The 19,603-nt window shown below is 43.8% G+C and overlaps 1 protein-coding gene across 4 annotated transcripts in view; it reads right to left on the bottom strand.

Annotated features, from left to right (window-relative positions):
* NTRK3 (neurotrophic receptor tyrosine kinase 3) overlaps positions 1–19,603 on the bottom strand; it is a 1,282,719-nt gene that overhangs the window by 597,026 nt on the left and 666,090 nt on the right. For all 4 annotated transcript variants that reach the window (XM_030189707.1, XM_030189709.1, XM_030189710.1 and 1 more), the window contains one exon: positions 17,586–17,688. In XM_030189707.1, coding sequence (XP_030045567.1) covers positions 17,586–17,688 — 103 coding nt within the window. The remainder of the gene's footprint in view (positions 1–17,585; positions 17,689–19,603) is intronic.

Below are 19,603 nucleotides of genomic sequence, written 5' to 3'. Positions count from 1 at the left end.
TTCTAGAGCGCTACTAGGGTTACGCAGCGCTGTACAAATTAACGAATAAGGATGGCCCCTGCTCAGAAGAGCTTACAATCTAAAGGACGAAATGTCAAGTTGGGGTAGATAAGATTTCCTGAGAAGAGATGTAGTGATTAGGTGCCGAAGGCGACATTGAAGAGGTGGGCTTTGATTAATGATTTGAAGATGGGTAGGGAGGGAGCCCGGCGTATGGGCTCAGGGAGTTTGTTCCAAGCATGGGGAGAGGCAAGGCAGAAAGGGCGAAGCCTAGAGTTGGCGGTGGTGGAGAAGGGTACTGAAAGGAGGGATTTGTCTTGAGAGCGGAGGTTATGGGTAGGGACGTAAGGGGAGATGAGGGTAGAGAGGTAAGGAGGGGCTGCAGATCGAGTGCATTTGTAGGTGAATAGGAAAAGCTTGAACTGTATGCGGTATCTGAATGGAAGCCAGTGAAGTGACTTGAGGAGAGGGGTGATATGAGTATATCGGTTAAGGCGGAAGATAAGACGTGCGGCAGAGTTCTGAATGGACTGAAGGGGGGATAGATGGCTAAGTGCGAGGCCGGTGAGGAGTAGGTTGCAGTAGTCAAGGCGAGAGGTAATGAGAGAGTGGATGAGAGTTCGGGTGGTGTGCTCGGAGAGGAAGGGGCGAATTTTGCTAATGTTATAGAGGAAGAAGCGACAGGTCTTGGCTATCTGCTGGATATGTGCAGAGAAGGAGAGGGAGGAGTCGAAGATGACACCGAGGTTGCGGGCAGATGAGACGGGGACGATGAGGGTGTTATCAACTGAGACCCATTTTGGACTTTTATGTATACTCTACAAATCTAAATAAATATTTTTCAGAATGGTTTTTGATTTTATTTGGATTTGTTTGCAATTGCACCCAGGTATACTGCAAGGAGAAGAAATTTCAAACCATTTTCCAAGCAATGGGAATTAAATTTGAAAATTCTTTCAAAGTAAGAAGGAGTTGTACCCATTTCTGTAATGGCTACCATTAATTCACACATCTCCACTCAGAAACCATAACTCAACTCCTCTCCTGTTTTGTGTGTTAATCTTTTTTTTGTTACATTTGTACCCTGTGCTTTCCCACTCATGGCAGGCTCAATGTGGCTTACATGGGGCAATGGAGAGTTAAGTGACTTGCCCAGAGTCACAAGGAGCTGCCTGTGCCTGAAGTGGGAATTGAACTCAGTTCCTCAGGACCAAAGTCCACCACCCTAACCACTAGGCCACTCCTCCACTCCACTCACTCAATTAAGCAATGTATTACATACAATGATGCCCGTTTGATGAGCAAGGCTTGCTCTATTGTTGGTCAGTATGGCATTTAATAGATCTTTAAATTATTTATTTATTTATTTATTCTTTCTTATATCCCACAATTATCCAAAACCAAGTTTTGGTTCAATGTGGCTTATAGAGGGGAATAATCGAACAGCGCCGGCAAAATACATGGCCGGTGATGTATTTTGCCAGTGTCACAAACAGTTGGCCAGACCCGTATTTTCGAAAAAGATGGCCGGCCATCTTTTGTTTCGATAATACGGTTCCGGCTAGCCAAATGCCTTGGATTTGGCCGGGGTTTGAGATGGCCGGCGACCACTTTTTACCGCAGCTTAGTAAAAGGGCCTCAAAATGTGTTTTTTCTGCTCATTTTGTTTGGTAACCACATGCAACAACATATTATACATCGTTAATATACCCTATGTCATTGCAAATGACAGCCCAACCCTACTTAGTACTGTGGTATTTATGGATGGTCTTCAGAAGCTGGTGGGCATTGGGCAGGGTGAGTGGTGATATATAATTACAGTGATTTCAACAGCTTTCCTGGAGCCTCCCATTTTTTAATTCCCCCAAGACCAGAGCTTTTTTTTGAGGGGGTACTGAGTACCAGCACCTTTTCCATTGTCTGCTAAAATTGACCCATGGACCCCAAGTTTTAATGAAAGAGCTTAGGCTCTACACACCAATTCTACCTTGTCATAGATTCTGTGACTGGTTGCAGGGGGCCTGCTTATTGTGGGGCGGGTCCCTCAGTGATCACCCCACTCCTAAAGGATGGCCTAGCTTTTGAATATCAGCACATTTTTTGCTAGAAAAAATGCACTGCCCAAGACAATCACACCTCCTCCACATCTCATTTCACCATTTATGTTAACATTTCCTAAGAAAGTTAGAGTTGTATCCACAATACCCAGATTTTACTGACCCAAGCATGAGGTGATTAACGGGGGAACTGACAGTAAACAGCGGCTTCTAAAAAAGTACACAATTTAAATGATGCTATTCTAAAATGACCAAAGTAACTAAATCGAACCCTCATTTAAATGGTAACCAGTGAAGTATTCATACCAGCGTGAGTGTGGATGTCTATTTAAAACACTATGTCTCAACTCAGTCCTCAGAGCATACCTAGCCAGTCAGATTTTCAGGATATCTACAAAGAGTTTACATGAGAGAGATTTACATGCACCGCTCATTTTATATGCAAATCTCTATTGGGTTTTTTTTTTGCTCACACCTTTTTTCAGTAGTAGCTCAAGGTGAGTTACATTCAGGTACTCTGGATATTTCTCTGTCCCAGGCGGGCTCACAATCTAGGTTTGTGCCTGAGGCAATGGAGGGTTAAGTGACTTGCCCAAGATCACAGGGAACAGCAGTGGCAGGATTGGAGCTGACCACCTCTGGATTGCAAGACCAGTGCTCTAACCACTAGGCCACTCCTCCACCCCCCCCCCCCCCCCCAAAGAATCTTGTTACTCTTTGGGGTTCTACATGTTGCTACACTTTGAAATTCTGCATGGAATCTTCTTATTCTTTAGAATTCTAGAATCTTTATTTATTTATTTGGATTTTGCTCACACCTTTTTCAGTGGTAGCTCAAGGTGAGTTACATTCAGGTACTCTGGATATTTCTCTGTCCCAGGAGGGCTCACAATCTAAGTTTGTACCTGAGGCAATGGAGGGTTAAGTGACTTGCCCAAGATCACAAGGAGCAGCAGTGGGATTTGAACCGGCCACCTCTGGATTGCAAGACTGGTGCTTGAACCACTAGGCCACTCCTCCACTCCGTTCGTACATATTCATTGTGGATATCCTGAAAACCTGACTGGCTGGATGTGGCCTTAGGACTGGGTTGAGAACCACTAATCTAGAATGGCCCAATACTGATCTAGCTACCATATTTTGGACTACTTGGAGAATGTGTATTAGAGTAACCCAGCTGAGAAATAACCATTGCATTAAGGATAGAGTTCAAATCCCAAAATATGTCATATCCAAGTTGTGTACCATGTTAAGACCATACTAATATAGACTAGCATGGCAGCCAAACTACTTTATTCCTGCTAGCAGAACTTCTGCATTGTTTTGCTATTCACTGAGAGGGCCATCACCATCTGTTTATTGGAAAAAATGTTAATATTCCCCAATCATAATCAAACAGAAACCCACTTTATTTTAAGTACCTATTAACTAATGTTAAATCGTAATGGAATAGCTTTGAAAGTGCATTTGACATTCACATGAATATCAAATGAATGCACTCTGATCAGACGTATCATAATGAATACCAAATGGATTGATAGCAAAGGAGGCACTTAGAAGGATTCCTGACAATGTGGAGTGAATATATTCTTTGCCTCGTTGCTGTGAAGATTCTTTTCAGGAATTAAAAGCACAAAAACACAACAAAGGCATTTGCAAGATCACACTCATTCCTTAACACAACTTCAAATAAACCATACAAATTGCAACTTAAGGTTTGTGGCTGAGCTGGCCGCAGCTTTATTTTGCATAACTTCAACATCCATATAAACTTCATTTTTATATCAGCCATCCCTATATTGATTACATCAATTACATATCATATATATGCCCCTCACTCAATTAGGTGGTCACACACTAACCAATGAATACTAAAAATTCCCCATTGAACAAATGGTGGCATCAGGGGCGTATCTGTAATGGGGCCACGGGGGCCAGGGCCCCCGTAGATTTGGCCCTGGACCCCCTCCCACCGCCAACCTGCCGTCGCCTACCTTTGCTGGCGGGGGACCACAACCTCCGCCAGCCGAACCCATCTTCCTTCGTTGTTTGATTCTTCTTTCTGAGTCTGACTCTGATGTCGAACGTCAGACTCAGAAAGAAGAAACAATGAAGGAAGATGGCTTCAGCTGGCGGGGGTTGGGGTCCCCCGCCAGCAAAGGTAGGCGACAGCGGGCGGAGGGTCGTCGGCGGTCGAGACGGTCGTCGGGCAGGCCACGGGGGGGTGGCAATGGCAGCAGGGGTGGTGGCGGCGGCACCGGGAGGGGGCTAAAATGTGCCCTCTCACCTCGGCTCTGGACCCCCCCTACCGGCGAAGTCCAGATACGCCCCTGGTATCAACTAAACCAAAAAACTGAATACATGTGAAGTCAATCTAAGCAAAACTTTCAAAATAAAAGAAATAAAGACTAACCCACTAAAATTAAAAAAATATGTGTAAACAAACAAAATATACTTTAAACGGAAGGAAAAAAGCCTGAAAGAGCTCCAGATCTGAGGCTCTATAGAGCTAAAAGTGATCCAGTTGATCTGTACTTCATCATTGACTTAAAAACCTTCCGAGTATATCAGAGGTTACTGTATGGAAAACATCAAAATTGCTCAAGGCATGAAGCTCTCCATATGCATCAAAATATCAATAAGCATAAAAGAAAACAAAAGCCAATACAGTTTAGAGAATTCCAGAGAAGGTGCTTAGCTTACACAAACTTTAAACGTCCCTCCTAGAGCTCATGCGACTCTTGTACATAGGTTCAACATCCGTCAGCACCCCAGACCAACATTGGCCAGCATTTCACTCGGCTGATTAGCGCTGCTGCTTCAGGGTCTTGAAAATCGGGGTCAAACTAGACGGCAACTGCAAACATGACTGCTGTTCGATGACTCGCCAAGTCATGCTCACTCTATAGATCCGTGGTGGTGCTGCACATAGATCCATCTCATCCCACCCCCACATTGCTTCCATAACTTTTCCTGCTCCAAAACATTCCTTAATTGGGATGGCCAACTACTCCACTGCAACAATAATTTATTTATTTATAGCGTTTATATCACACATATTCCCACCCAAGGGCAGGCCCAATGTGGCTTACAGGAATTTACAGAACGCATACATCAAGTCTACAACAAACAGTCAATGGAATTGTAGTGAAAGAGGCTAGGAAGTAATAGCAGAGAAATAATTCTAGTACAAGACCTAAACCCAACCAGCTAAAATCTCAACCCACAACTTTCTTACAGAAATGAGAGCCCAACCCAACAAATCACCTATAAAAAAAGAGGAGGGTAGGAGGGTTGACCGCAACTCACTTCCAACTCTCCTCACACACAAAATGTTCTTAGCCTGCCAAATTCCTCAGTTGCCTAGAAAACCTACTTATGCTGATTGGCTCACCCGGGTTAATCTAGCTAGCCAATCAATTACTCAATGCACCCTAACTTTATTTATTTATTTTCTCTTTTGCTCAGAACGGTCCTTAACACTCCTTCTCCCTAACTTCCCCCAAACTTGCTACCTTTTCACTTTAACCTTAAAACTTCCCACTCTCTTTATTAGTCTGCCACAAAGCCTTGGTTATAACACCCTGTCATAATTCCTAGGTGTTCTTCAAAACAGTTGCTCATACCTCACACAACTCGATGGTTACTAAGAAGATTCGATTGACCAGATAAAAAGAAAGACAGAAAGAAAGAAAAAAACAACAACAACAAAATAAATTTTAAAAAACAACAACAAAAAACACAACCAACAAAAAAGGTGTTTCTTTGGCATGATCCAGTTTCCAGGAAAAAAAAGATAAGAACGTAAAGTTAATTTAATACGAATTGGAGAAAATGTTTCTTCACTCGACGTGTAATTAAACTGTAGAATTTGTTGCCAGAGAATGTGGTAAAGGTGGTTAGCTTAGCAGGGTTTAAAACGCATCTGGATGGCTTTCTAAAGAAAAAGTCATTAGACCACTATTAAAATGACATGGATAAAATTCGCTGCTTATTTCTGGGATAAGCAGCATAACATGTATTGAGCTTTTTGGGATCTTGCCAGGTATTTGTGACCTGTATTGGCCACTGTTGGGAACAGGATGCTGGGCTTGATGGACCTTTGGTCTGTCCCAGTGTGGCAATACTTATGAGTTCAACTGTGTCGAAAGGAAGCACTTGCTCATTTATAGAAACAAGAGTAGTATTCAAAATTTGGCACACTTGCTGCAGACCATGACATGGGTTTCTAACAAAGATCACGGTTCCTGTTTTTCTTGAATCTGCTTACTTAGCAGGCTTGGGGGAGGAGGGTGGATTTGTTTTCTGATGATCCACATTCTGGAAGTGCGGCTTTCTTCCACACACTCATTAGCATTCCTGTCCCTCAGCAATTACAACAAATATATGAAGGCCTCCCCGGCAGCATTTTCTTTCACTGGTTAGACTGACTCTGATTTGCATGGAGTCTTGCAAAGGAAGTGTAACAACTGTGATCTAATATTAATGAGGAATTCCAAGCACTGTGGAAAAAAAAGTCAATGAGAATGGCATGCTGCCAAGCCAAGCAACTGCACCAAAGAACAAGGAGATATTATAACCCACGTAATAGGAAACCGGCACTCATGCTTAGCTGTGTTTAATTGACAAGGCAAGTGTTCTGGATCTTCCTTATAAGACAGATCAATAGTGGGGTCACAGCTTGCAAAGGCACTGGCAGATCTCATTTACATGAAATACAGGTTCCTGAAAAGGGACCACTGAAACTGTCCCTGCGAAAACATGTATAGATATCACTATTTTCCTGCAACGATCCCTCCCCCCACTCCCCGTTTACTAAGCCGCACTAGTGGCTGCCGAGCGCTAACGCAGACACAGCCCAATTCACTTTCATTGGGTTGCGTTGGCATTGCTGTGCGGCTTAGTAAATGGGGAGGGGGGGGAGGGGAGGGGGGGAGTCAGCCATGCCACATAGAAAATGAGAAGGTATGGGGTTTTTTAGGGGTTACAGCTCTCGGTGTGAAATTTAGAAGAAGTATAAGATATATAAACTTAAACTCCCTGCACTAGTGGCCCTGGGGAAATCCCTTGGCACTTATATATTCATCCATGATGGCCAGCGTTTTGGTAAACATTGGTTACCATGGGTGTTTTTAGGCTGGAAATTCAGCAGCTGCCTGTATCTGAATAGCAAAGTTAAATATCTATTTTTTTTATTACATTTGTACCCCCCTGCTTTCCCACTAATAGCAGGCTCAATGCGGCTTACATATTATATACAGGTACTTATTTGTACCTGGGGCAATGGAGGATTAAGTGACTTGCCCAGAGTCACAAGGAGCTGCCTGTGCCTGCAGTGGGAATTGAACCCAGTTCCCCAGAGCCAAAGTCCACCACTCTAACCACTAGGCCACTCCTCCACTCCAGGTCTTCATGCCCACTGAAAGTTATCCAGGTGCCACAGAATCTCAGCCCCAGTACCCAGATAGCTATATGGGCAAATTAGGGCAGCTTTTCTCCAGCCTCACTTGCTGAGATACTATTTAGCACAGGCCCTGAATATACACAGTGCCTGGATAACTCAGCCTCCACCTTCGATTCACCCTTGTACTGCCCAACACTACTTGGATAGTGCCAAAGTGGTCTGAGCAGATGTTCAGTAGAATCAGCCAGTGACGATCCTAGGTCGGCCGCCACCTGGGGTGGATCGCTGATGCGCACCCCACCCCAGGGTGCAACACGACCCCCCCCCCCCCCCCCCCCGGGTGCATTCTTAGCTGCTGGGAGCAGCCGCACGGCTCTCGGCTCCACTGGCTCCCTCTGCCCCAGAACAGGAAGTAACCTGTTCCAGAGCAGAGGGAGCATGGAACCAGTGGAGCCGACAGGCACGCGGCTGCTCTCTGCACCCCTCCAGCAGCGTGCACCCGGGGCAGACCGCCCCCTCCGTCCCACCCTTGCTATGCTGCTGGTATCAGCCATTTAAATGCCATTGAATATTGGCCAGGAGCTGGGTAGTGGAAGTTAACTGGGTAGGAATTGCACCTGATAAAAAGACCCCCTTCAACTTCTACACAGCTTGTAGATCAAAGGAAAAAAACACAATTTGAAGTGCCTGTATACAAATGCTAGAAGCCTAAAAAATAAGATGGGAGAGTTAGAATATTTAGCACTAAATGATGAGGTAAATATAATAGGCATTTGAGAAACTTGGTGGAAAGAGGACAGTCAATGGGACACTGTGTTAACAGGATACAAATTGTATTGCAATGATAGAGAGGATCAAATTGGGGGGGGGGGGGGGTTAGTACATAAGTAATGCCATACTGGGAAAAGACCAAGGGTCCATCGAGCCCAGCATCCTGTCCACGACAGCGGCCAATCCAGGCCAAGGGCACCTGGCAAGCTTCCCAAACGTACAAACATTCTATACATGTTATTCCTGGAATTTTGGATTTTTCCAAGTCCGTTTAGTAGCGGTTTATGGACGTGTCCTTTAGGAAACCGTCCAACCCCTTTTTAAACTCTGCTAAGCTAACCGCCTTCACCACTTTCTCCGGCAACGAATTCCAGAGTTTAATTACACGTTGGGTGAAGAAAAATTTTCTCCGATTTGTTTTAAATTTACTACACTGTAGTTTCATCGCATGCCCCCTAGTCCTAGTATTTTTGGAAAGCGTGAACAGAAGCTTCACATCCACCTGTTCCACTCCACTCATTATTTTATATACCTCTATCATGTCTCCCCTCAGCCGTCTCTTCTCCAAGCTGTATAGCCCTAGCCTCCTTAGTCTTTCTTCATAGGGAAGTCGTCCCATCCCCGCTATCATTTTAGTCGCCCTTCGCTGCACCTTTTCCAATTCTACTATATCTTTCTTGAGATGCGGCAACCAGAATTGAACACAATACTCAAGGTGCGGTCGCACCATGGAGCGATACAACGGCATTATAACATCCTCACACCTGTTTTCCATACCTTTCCTAATAATACCCAACATTCTATTCGCTTTCTTAGCCGCAGCAGCACACTGAGCAGAAGGTTTCACTATATGTTAAAGAGAGAATTGAGTCAAATAAAATAAACATTCCACATGACACAGATAACAGCATGGGAATCATTATGGATAGAAATTCCATGTGCGAAGGGAAGGAGTATTCTTGTAGGGCTGTACTACCGTCCACCGGGACAGAACAAATAGATGGATGAAGAAATGTTTACAGAGATTAGGAAAGCTGGCAAATTGGGCAATGCTATTATAATGGGTGATTTCAATTATCCTGATATTGACTGGATAAATGTTACATCAAGGAATGCAAGGGAGATAAAATTTCTAGATGTAATAAATCACTGCTTCTTGGAGCAGCTGGTCCAGGAAACAACGAGAAGGGGAGCCATTTTGGATCTGGCCCTTGGTGGCATGCAGGGCATAGTGCAAGTGGTGGTGGTGTTGGGTCCCCTGGGAAACAGTGATCATAACATGATCAATTTTGAGTTATTATCTGAGATGAATCCGCAAAAGAAATCTACTTAGCTGCATTTAATTTTCAAAAGAGCGACTATAATAAAATGAGGAAAATGGATAAAAAGAAACAAAGTATCGGTTGCAAAGGTTAGGACACTAACCAGCTTATAATTGAAAAAGAAAAACGCCTATATTGCGACCCAAATCGGGAGATAGACGTTTATCTCACAAAAACGAATAAAGCGGTATAATCGAAAGCCGAATTTGGACGTTTTCAACTGCACTCCGTCGCGGATGCGGATAAAGTTGATGGGGGCATGTTGAAGGCGTGGTGAAGGCGGAACTGGGGCATGGTTATCGGGCGATCAGAGATGGGCGCCTTTCGCCGATAATGGAAGAAAAATATGCGTTTTTAGCGAGCATTTAGGACACTTTTCCTGGACCCTGTTTTTCCACGAATAAGGCCCCAAAAAGTGCCCTAAATGACCAGATGACCACTGGAGGGAATTGGGGATGACCTCCCCTGACTCCCCCAGTGGTCACAAACCCCCTCCCACCACAAAATATGCCGTTTCACAACTTTTTATTTTCACCCTCAAATGTCATACCCACCTCCCTGGCAGCAGTATGCAGGTCACTGGAGCAGTTATTAGGGGGTGCAGTGGACTTCAGGCAGGTGGACCCAGGCCCATCCCCCCCCACACCTGTTACACTTGTGCTGGTAAATGGGAGCCCTCCAAACCGCCCCCCAAACCCACTGTACCCACATGTAGGTGCCCCCCTTCACCCCATAGGGCTATAGTAATGGTGTAGACTTGTGGGCAGTGGGTTTTGAGGGGGATTTGGGGGGCTCAACACACAAGGGAAGGGTGCTATGCACCTGGGAGCTCTTTTACCTTTTTTTTTGTTTTTGTAAAAGTGCCCCCTAGGGTGCCCGGTTGGTGTCCTGGCATGTGAGGGGGACCAGTGCACTACGACTCCTGGCCCCTCCCACGAACAAATGCCTTGGATTTATTCGTTTTTGAGCTGGGCGCTTTCATTTTCCATTATCACTGAAAAACAAAAACGCCCAGCTCACAAATTGTCGAATAAAACATGGACGTCTATTTTTTTCGAAAATACGGTTCGGTCCGCCCCTTCACGGACCCGTTCTCGGAGATAAACGCCCATGGAGATAGACGTTTTTGTTCAATTATGCCCCTCTAAATCAGGTGTGGACGTTTTCCAAAAATACCATTTGGGAAGCCCAGTCTATATGAATTCTATGTATTTGCAAAGGTGGAAAGAAGAGAAAACGACAGCCAGCATGGTTAAAAGGTGAAGTAAAAGAGGCTATGACAGCCAAAAGATTGTCCTTCAAAGAATGGAAAAAGGACCCAAATGAAGAAAATAAGAAGCAACATAAGCACAGACAAGTCAGATGCAAAGCATTAATAAAGCCTTGTTGAGATCTGGCTGAGGCCAGACCTGAGTCTCAGAAGACCGGAGAGTTTGCAGGCTGTGTTTGGGACGGGGCAGCCCCACTAGCCACAAACTGCTTGGCATGCTAGGCAGAGGCCTATTTGAGTCTGTTACTAAATAAAAGAAACTGGTGCATCTGATGTTCCTGGCCTGTGAAGCAACACATGTGAATAAAACATTTATTTTCACATTTATATACCTTGTCTGGCTGAGTTATTCCCAGGTCCACCCCATAACCCTTGCCCGCGGTATCACAGTGAGGAAGAGCTGTTTTTTTTTTTTTTTTTGGTATTGGCTTTAAAAACATTGCAGGCACAAAATCACTAGTGGTCGCAGAAAGGTATTATTTTTAGGCACCACAGCGATCTGGTGTCTAGCACATGTCAAACTCTGCCTTAATGAATATAGGTGATATAATTTGCATGCCTTAGAGGCAGTGAGAACATATATGTTCTCACTGCCTCTAAGGTATGCAAATATTTATCTCATGCATATCCGCCCTTTCTGCCTCGCTTCACCCCACGCGTGGAACAAACTCCCCGAGCCCATACGCCAGGCCCCCTCCCTGCCCATCTTCAAATCTCTGCTTAAAGCCCACCTCTTCAACGTCGCCTTCGGCACCTAACCTCTGCACCTCTACCCAGGAAATCTAGACTGCCCAACTTGACATTTCGTTCTTTAGATTGTAAGCTCCTTTGAGCAGGGACTGTCCTTCTTTGTTTATTTTGTACAGCGCTGCGTAACCCTAGTAGCGCTCTAGAAATGTTAAGTAGTAGAAGTAGTAAAGAAGGCTATAAGAGAATATGAAGAGAAAATTGCTGCAGAGGCTAAAACTCATAGTAAACTTTTTCAGGTACATCAGAAGCAGAAAGCCTAAAGGGAATCCGTGGAACCGCTGGATCACGAAGGAGCAAAAGGGGCGCTCAGGGAGGACAAAGCCATAGTGAAGAAACGTAATGAATTCTTTGCTTCTGTCTTTACAGAAGAAGATATAAAAGATCTGCCTGTACCGGAAATGGTTTTCAAGGGTGATGATGTGGAGGAACTGAAAGAAATCTCAGTTAACCTGTAAGATGTACTGAGCCAAATTGACAAGTTAAAGAGTAGTAATTCACCTGGACTGGATGGCACACATCCAAGGGTACTCAAAGAACTCAAGCATGAAACTGCTGATCTGCTGTTAGTAATGTGTAACCTGTTGTTAAAATCGTCCATAGTACCTGAAGATTGGAGGGTGGCCAATGCAATGCCGATTTTTAAAAAGGATTCTAGGGGTGATCCGGGAAATTATAGACCGGTAAGCCTGACGTCGGTGCCAGGCAAAATAGTGGACACTATTATAAAGAATAAAATTACAGAACACGTAGACAAACATGGTTTAATGGGACAGAGTCAGCACGGGTTCAGCTGAGGGAAGTCTTGCCTCACCAATTTGCTTCATTTCTTTGAAGGTGTGAATAAACATGTGGATAAAAGTGAGCCGGTTGATGTAGTGTAACTAGATTTTCAGAAAGCGTTTGATAAAGTTCCTCATGGGAGACTCTTGAATTAATTAAAGAGTCATGGGATAGGAGGCAAGGTTCTGGTGTGGATTAGGAATTGGTTATTGGACAGAAAACAGAGGGTACAGTTAAATGGTCATTTCTCTCAATGGAGGAGGGTGAACAGTGGAGTGCCGCAGGGATCTGTACTGGGACCGGTGCTATTTAACATATTTATAAATGATATGGAAATTGGGATGATGATTGAAGTGATCAAATGCATAGATGATACAAAACTATTCAAGGTTATTAAAACACGTGCGGACTGTGAAATACTGAAGGAAGACCTTAGGAAATTTGAAGACTGGCATCCAAATGGCAGATGAAATTTAATGTGGACAAATGCAAGGTGATGCATATTGGAAAGAATAATCCAAATCATAGTTATCTGATGCAAGGGTCAACCTCGGGAGTCAGCACTGAAGAAAAAGATCTGGGTGTCATTATAGATAATATGCTGAAATCTTCTGCTCAGTGTGTGGCGGCAACCAAAAAAGCAAACAGGATGCTAGGAATTATTGTATCACTCCATGGTGCATCTGCACCTTGAGTATTGCGTTCAGTTCTGGTCGCCATATCTCAAAAAAGATACAGTGGAATTAGAAAAGGTTCAAAGAAGAGCAACCAAAATGATAAAGGGGATGGATCTCGTATTAGGAAAGGCCAAAGAGGTTAGGGCTCTTCAGCTTGGAAAAGAGATGGATGAGGGGAGATATTATTGAGATATACAAAATCCTGAGTGGTGTAAATTGATTTTTTACTCATTCCAAAAGTGCAAAGACTAGGGGCCACTCGAGGAAGTTACATGGAAATACTTTTGAAACAAATAGGAGGAAATATTTTTTCACTCAACGAATAATTAAGCTGTGGAACTCTTTGTCATAGGATGTGGTAACAGCTGTTAATGTATCTGGGTTTAAAAAAAGGTTTGGACAAATTCCTGGAGGAAAAAGTCCATAGTACACTATTGAGACAGACATGGGAAGCAACTGCTTGCCCTGGGATTTGTAGTATGGAGTTTTGCCACTATTTGGGTTTCTGCCAGGTACTTGTGACCTGGCTTGGCCACTGTTTGGAAAACAGGATACTGGGCTAAATGGACCATTGGTCTGACCCAGTATGGCTACTCTTATGTTCTTATGTTTGGGGGCAGAGTCTGACCAGAAATGTGTTTTATCTGGTTAGCTAATTAGGTAATTGCTAATTAGGTAATTCCCCAAATGAAGTTTGGAAAGCAAAAAGGCTGTTCTAACTTTATCTGGCCAGTTATTTGGGCACCTGATCTGTGTTCAAATATCCTTATTAAGGTTTTCTTTTAAACTTGTAACATAACACCAAATAAGCTTGTAACATAACAGCAAATACACAAAGAACAACATCATCCTGGTACAGACTGAACTGATAAACTATCTACGTTGGCTGTCAATGATTCCCACTTTTTTCCCAAGAAAAGAGTCAGTGATGATATTCATCAGCAGTTCTCAGTATATCCTTCCAATAAGTCAATACAAGCTTAATAGCTAAAGTCAATATAAAGGATAGTAAGAAGGCTCTAGGTGGCAACACCGGTGTGAAGAGCCAAACTGTTTCCAGATTACTATTCTGCAATTTGGTGGTTCATCAATTCCTAAAACAGCACAGATATGTGCCCAACCCTCTACCCAGTAGGAAGTTAAAGTGGGACAATAAAACAACACATGAGAAAGAGTGTCAGTTTGTGTTTTACAAGACCAACAGAGAGCTGAGTAATCCGTGCTAATCTTGAATAATTTAACTGGCGTCCAAAAGGCTTTTGTGATCCAAGAAAAACTGAATTATGGACACCGACTGTAAGACTCGAGTGATCTTGCCCCAAAAGAGATTCCACTGCGTCTGAGTTAAAGCACGCATGAGATTCATTTCTCATACTCCTTCCATTTCCTGGGCTGGTCTAGCTGTTGGATGAGCCAAGTTCTGGTATAAAACAGTTATCTTGCCCTTAGAGATAAGTAACTTCTGCATACGTTTTTCCAAAGGCCAATCATCTCCCAACATAGACAGATCCAGTTTACTCTTTTACAGCATACGCTTAAGTTGTAGCCATTGAAAGTAACATGTATCTGTCAGATCATATTCTTGTTGCATATCAGGAAACAGTCTGAGTTTATCATCCTTAAGAACATGAGCCAAGCAAGGTCCAGATTCCTTGGGACAACCAAGCAGGCCAGTGGATGGCTTTCTGTTGAACCTGAAACAAGCCACTGCACCATAATGGCACTTGAATTGAGTAGTCTCCATCCATAAGCTTAGTTTCCAGCTCACAAAAAGCCAATGAGGAATCTTTTTTTCCTCTTGAGATCCAAGGAGCTTCATCCCTGCTGCTATAGGAAATGGAAAGGGTGTTAACTCCTCCTCCAAGCATAGCCATGGCAGCTTCACTAACTCATCACCCAAACTAAACTACTTACAGCCAAGTTGGAAAACAATAGCAAGATGATAAGCCTGGAAATCAGGAAAGTGGACTCCACCCTGCACTTCGGAGGCATTCAACATGCACAAAGCTATCCTTGGAGTTGGAGGTCTACTAGCCCATAAAAACATACTACCAAGCATTCCAAGTGCTGCAAAAGAGAACGTAGCACCAGGGAAAGAAGCATACTTAAAATACAGTTCACCTTTGGAGTGAGAACCATTTTTATATTATCAAGGTGACCCCCACCATGTAAAATGGAGGGGTGACCACCAATGTAAAAGGGATTTAACCAAATCAAATATGATAGTTACATTTTTAATCAATTGTTTCCTGGAGAAATCTCCCATTCCATACCCCTAAGTACCTAATTGGTTTCTTAGACCATACCAATGAGTAAGAAGCAACATTGTTTAGTACAACAATGGGTTGGCAATGGATTTAGGCCAATGACCTTTGTATCCAGATAACTCTGAGTACTTCCCTAGGAGGGTAAAAAACATTGGGAGAAACTGTTTAGTGAGAAACAGTAGTATATCATCTGCATAAAGGGAAATTTTACATTCCACTGCATGAGACCAGAGCCCTGTTTTATGGCCTTCTTGACGGATAGCTATCACGTGGGGATCAATCGCTAGATTAAACAATAGCAGAGGTAAAGAATAAGCCTGTCAGGTTCCACAAAAGAGACTAAAGGTCTGCGATTGTTGCCCATTCACCAGTATGCCCTACAACCAAAGACAAGTATAAAGTCTGTATCATGTTAATAAGAGCAGGGCCAAAGCTAAACCACTTTAGAACATCAGAGAGGAAGGCCCACTCAGTTCTGTCAAATGCTTTCTTATCTGGGCACCTGTTTGAATATCAGCCAGTAGATATATAAATTCTGGTAGCTGGCCAAGACCTGGATATTCAAAGGCCGTGCCCAGATTAGGCCTGGCATTGAGTATCTTGGCTATATTCTGCCCATGATGGTCAGCGCCTTTTAGATAACTGTTATGGGCTGCCCCACAATGAATCTCTGTGCATGACCTGCCATCCCCATGGACCACCCTTGTAAGTAATTCAGCTTTATTCATGTAAATGACACCTAAAGCATCTAAATCCACCTCCCAAATACATAAAGATCTTGGCAGACTACGGGGTAGTTTCAGTAAAGGGCGCTTAAAGGTAGGGACCAACCGCAAACTCTATAATGGCAGGAATGCAAATACATAAATATTCTCCCACATTTCATGATACATTTTGTGAGAATCAAAGAAACCACAGATCCCAGAATGCATGGCGGGAGAGGGAAAAGCCAGAGCAGAAAAAACTACAGATCCCAGAATGCATTGCGGGGGAAGGGAAAGACAAGACTAGAACAACTACAGAACCCAGAATGCACTGTGGGAGGAGAGGAGGCAGGAGCATAGAGAACACAGATTTCAGACTGCCTGGAAGAATAAGAGTGGTCATGACAAACGAGAACCTGAGTTGCAGGAGAAGGAAAGAGAGGGGGCTGATTGGGAAATGGAATCAGCTGAGGAGAGGGTGGAACACCTGAGTGAGGGGGTGGAGAATGAGAGGATGGAATGGGAGGAGTTGGAGCACATAGAAGGAGAAGGGGTGGAAGAAGAGATGGAGGTGGGAGAATTTCTGTATCATAAATTGTTCCGCACAGGATGAAAAAAGAAGCAAATCGCGTCAGGGGCTTGACATACCAACCCAGTGGTGCTGTGTAAACAATTCCATCTACTGGACTTAAAAGCAGCTCTGCTCTTGAGAAACAGCAATAGTAATTTATGGTGAACCAAGCACCTGATGCAGCCCTTTAGAAGGGTGAAACACTGCCGTATCGGGCTCATATCTGTTTTGAAACGTTTTTGGTGAATAAATACATCTTTTTATGAACGTTTTTTGGCGATTTGCTTTTTTTTTTTAATCCCATGCTGGATTTTATGAATCGCCCGCCTACCCGCCTTCTCGTAACTTGTTCGTACATAGTACATCAGCACTGGAATCATCAAAACTCATTCCTGAAAGTTCTGCAACACATTTATTTTGCCTAAACTACTGTATAATGGTCATTACAATCTCAGACTGTTTTAGTGTTTGGGTATTGATTGCTGATGATCATTAGATTCTGAAGAACAGAAAGTTACTTCAAGACGAAAGCCAGGGAATGTTCTTTCTAGAGTATCCTATTATTATTTTTCCAATAGCTGTGGCTTAACTTGTTCTATTTAAATAAATTATATCATATAAAATGACCATTTTATGTTTTAAATTCATGAAGCAAGAGACATAATGATTTCCACAAAATGAATTCATAACAGTACTGAGAAATTCTTGGCAGATAATACTGCTGTTTTTTCCCCCCCTGCTACTTAGGTGCCTGAATCATCCTGACCTAATAAAACTGTTGACATCAATTTTTAGTACATACTGTATCATTTTCATGTACTGGTATTCATCTTCGTGATTACCGAGTTAACATACTTAATAGATTAGCAATCATACATAAGGGAACTGAACACTGTCAAGAATTTATCAATTGTGCAATTCCATAACAAGCTAGCAAAATACAGTAGGTCATCAAGATGTAATTAAGTAAGCAAAATACATCCCCACAGAAAAATTTCTCTGACGAGTGTACCTTTCATTCCAAATTTTGATCGTCGGCCATATTTGTTGATCACGATAAAGAGAGCTACCAAGAGAACACAAGCAAAAGCCGCAAGTCCAACAGCTATGGATACCTAAAAGGATTAAAAAAAAAAAAAAAAGGTTAGACTTAAGAAATACAGACACTATAGACTGACAGCTTCAATCACAGCACAGGCTCCCATCTATGGCCCTGCTGAATCTATCTATTGTTAACATTGGCAAATCCAGAAGTCATGGCTTCAATTAAATGTGTAATGGTTTATTATTAAGATGCTGGAAAAGTCAGGCTTTTACCAGACCTTAATGTATCAGGGGAGTGACCAATCTGCATTACTTCTCCATACTGGGAGCATCAGGCCAGACAGCCACAGCCTGATGCTCCCAGGTCACTTCCCAAAGGGGCTAGCAGTGGTACTTCTTCCCCCCCACCCCATGCTGCCTCCGAAGCCCCCCTTTTTCTCTAACCTTTCCCCACTTCAGGACCATCATACTGGCCCCTGACAGCTCCCAACTTTCTACCAGCTCCTCGTGTAGGTTTCATAGACCTACCTGTCTAGTCTCAGGGGGTGCAAAGGGGTTGGGTCAGGAGTGATCCCCATTTGCTCCTGCCTGTTCTGGTATCAGGTTTAAAATGGGGTCTCAGAGTTGGGGGTCCAACAAGGGGAGACGGCAAAATCACTACTACTGGCCTGGTATCTCATATTTGCATGTATTATGGTAATACAAGGTGCATTAGTGTCATTTGACGGTACCCGTTTAAAATAGCCCTGACAAAGTGGCCCCGACAAAATGACCCCGACAAAAGAGCCCCAACAAAAAAGCTCCAAACAAGAAAAGCTCCCGACATAATAGCCCCTGACATAACAGCCACTGTCAAAACAGCCTGCCCACAATATAGCCCTTGACAAACTAGCCCCCTGAGAAAAGGGCCTGATCAGGTTGCCCAGAATATGGCACTGCATTTTTTTCTAGGGGGCTATTTTGTTAAGGGGGTTAACTCCAGAAATGCCGCGCACAGATGGAAATTTAAAAAAAAATTGTTCGGGCAGTATAGGCACGCACCAAATCCGAAATTTACCACCAGGGGAGCACGCTAGCCTAGCGGTAGTCTCGTTTTGATGTACGCTTGCATGCGTGTAGAACCTACCGCGCCTTTGTAAAAGGACCCCTCAGTGCCGACTTACATTGAACTGGTCCCTGAAAGCAGCTGGAGACATCCCTGTTCTGCTAATGGAGACAGTCAGTGCCCTGCTGTTTTTGCAGTTCACAGCTCAGCTGTTTCTAGAATTGGGAAAATGTCTGCACTAGCAGGAGAAGAAGGTTTTCAAAGTTCATTAGCTCAGTTTGCTCGGATCCAAATCCATATTACCTGAGGAGAAGAAGATTTTCCTCGGGCTGGAAAATGAACCACCTTGTGGGCAGCATGGACTTCACCGGTTCAGGACTATGAACTGTTACCTGGGCAAAATGCAGGGAGGCTTTGACCCTCCTCCTGCTGTATCCCCTGATGTGGGGAGATAATGGGGGAGGTGTTGAGGTGGAGGGGAAAATGTTGATGGGAGAAGAGGGGGATTTTTTGTGCTCGGGGAATGTTCAGTGCAGCAGGGGCGTAGCCAGACTTCGAGGTGGGAGGGGGCCAGATCCCAAAGTGAGGGGGCACATTTTGGTCCGCCTTCCCACTGTAGGGGTATTTCCCTGTGATCTAGCCTAAGCTGGTCTTGGCCTATACAAGCCTATGACATCTTGGTATAATAAGATGGCTGCTGCAACATCTCTGTGTCAGCAAGATCCAGCTTCAGCTTGTGGAAAATCACTGACAGGCTTGCTAAAGCCAAGGACAGTCTGTGTTCTAAACACCCCCTTCTATCACCCTGAGAACGGAGTAGGGAGGCAGACATGGCTCCAGAAGTTACCATTCTCCAAGGTTACAAAACAAAGAACTCTTCTTGCCCACGTACTGAACTGGACAAGATCATGATTGGTTCCTACCGTCACCTGACTGAGAGG

The sequence above is a fragment of the Microcaecilia unicolor genome, chromosome 1 (assembly GCF_901765095.1).
Source record: "Microcaecilia unicolor chromosome 1, aMicUni1.1, whole genome shotgun sequence".
Lineage (NCBI taxonomy): Eukaryota > Metazoa > Chordata > Amphibia > Gymnophiona > Siphonopidae > Microcaecilia > Microcaecilia unicolor.
Note: the sequence above shows the minus strand (reverse complement) of the source record. Positions and strands in the feature narration are given on the sequence as shown.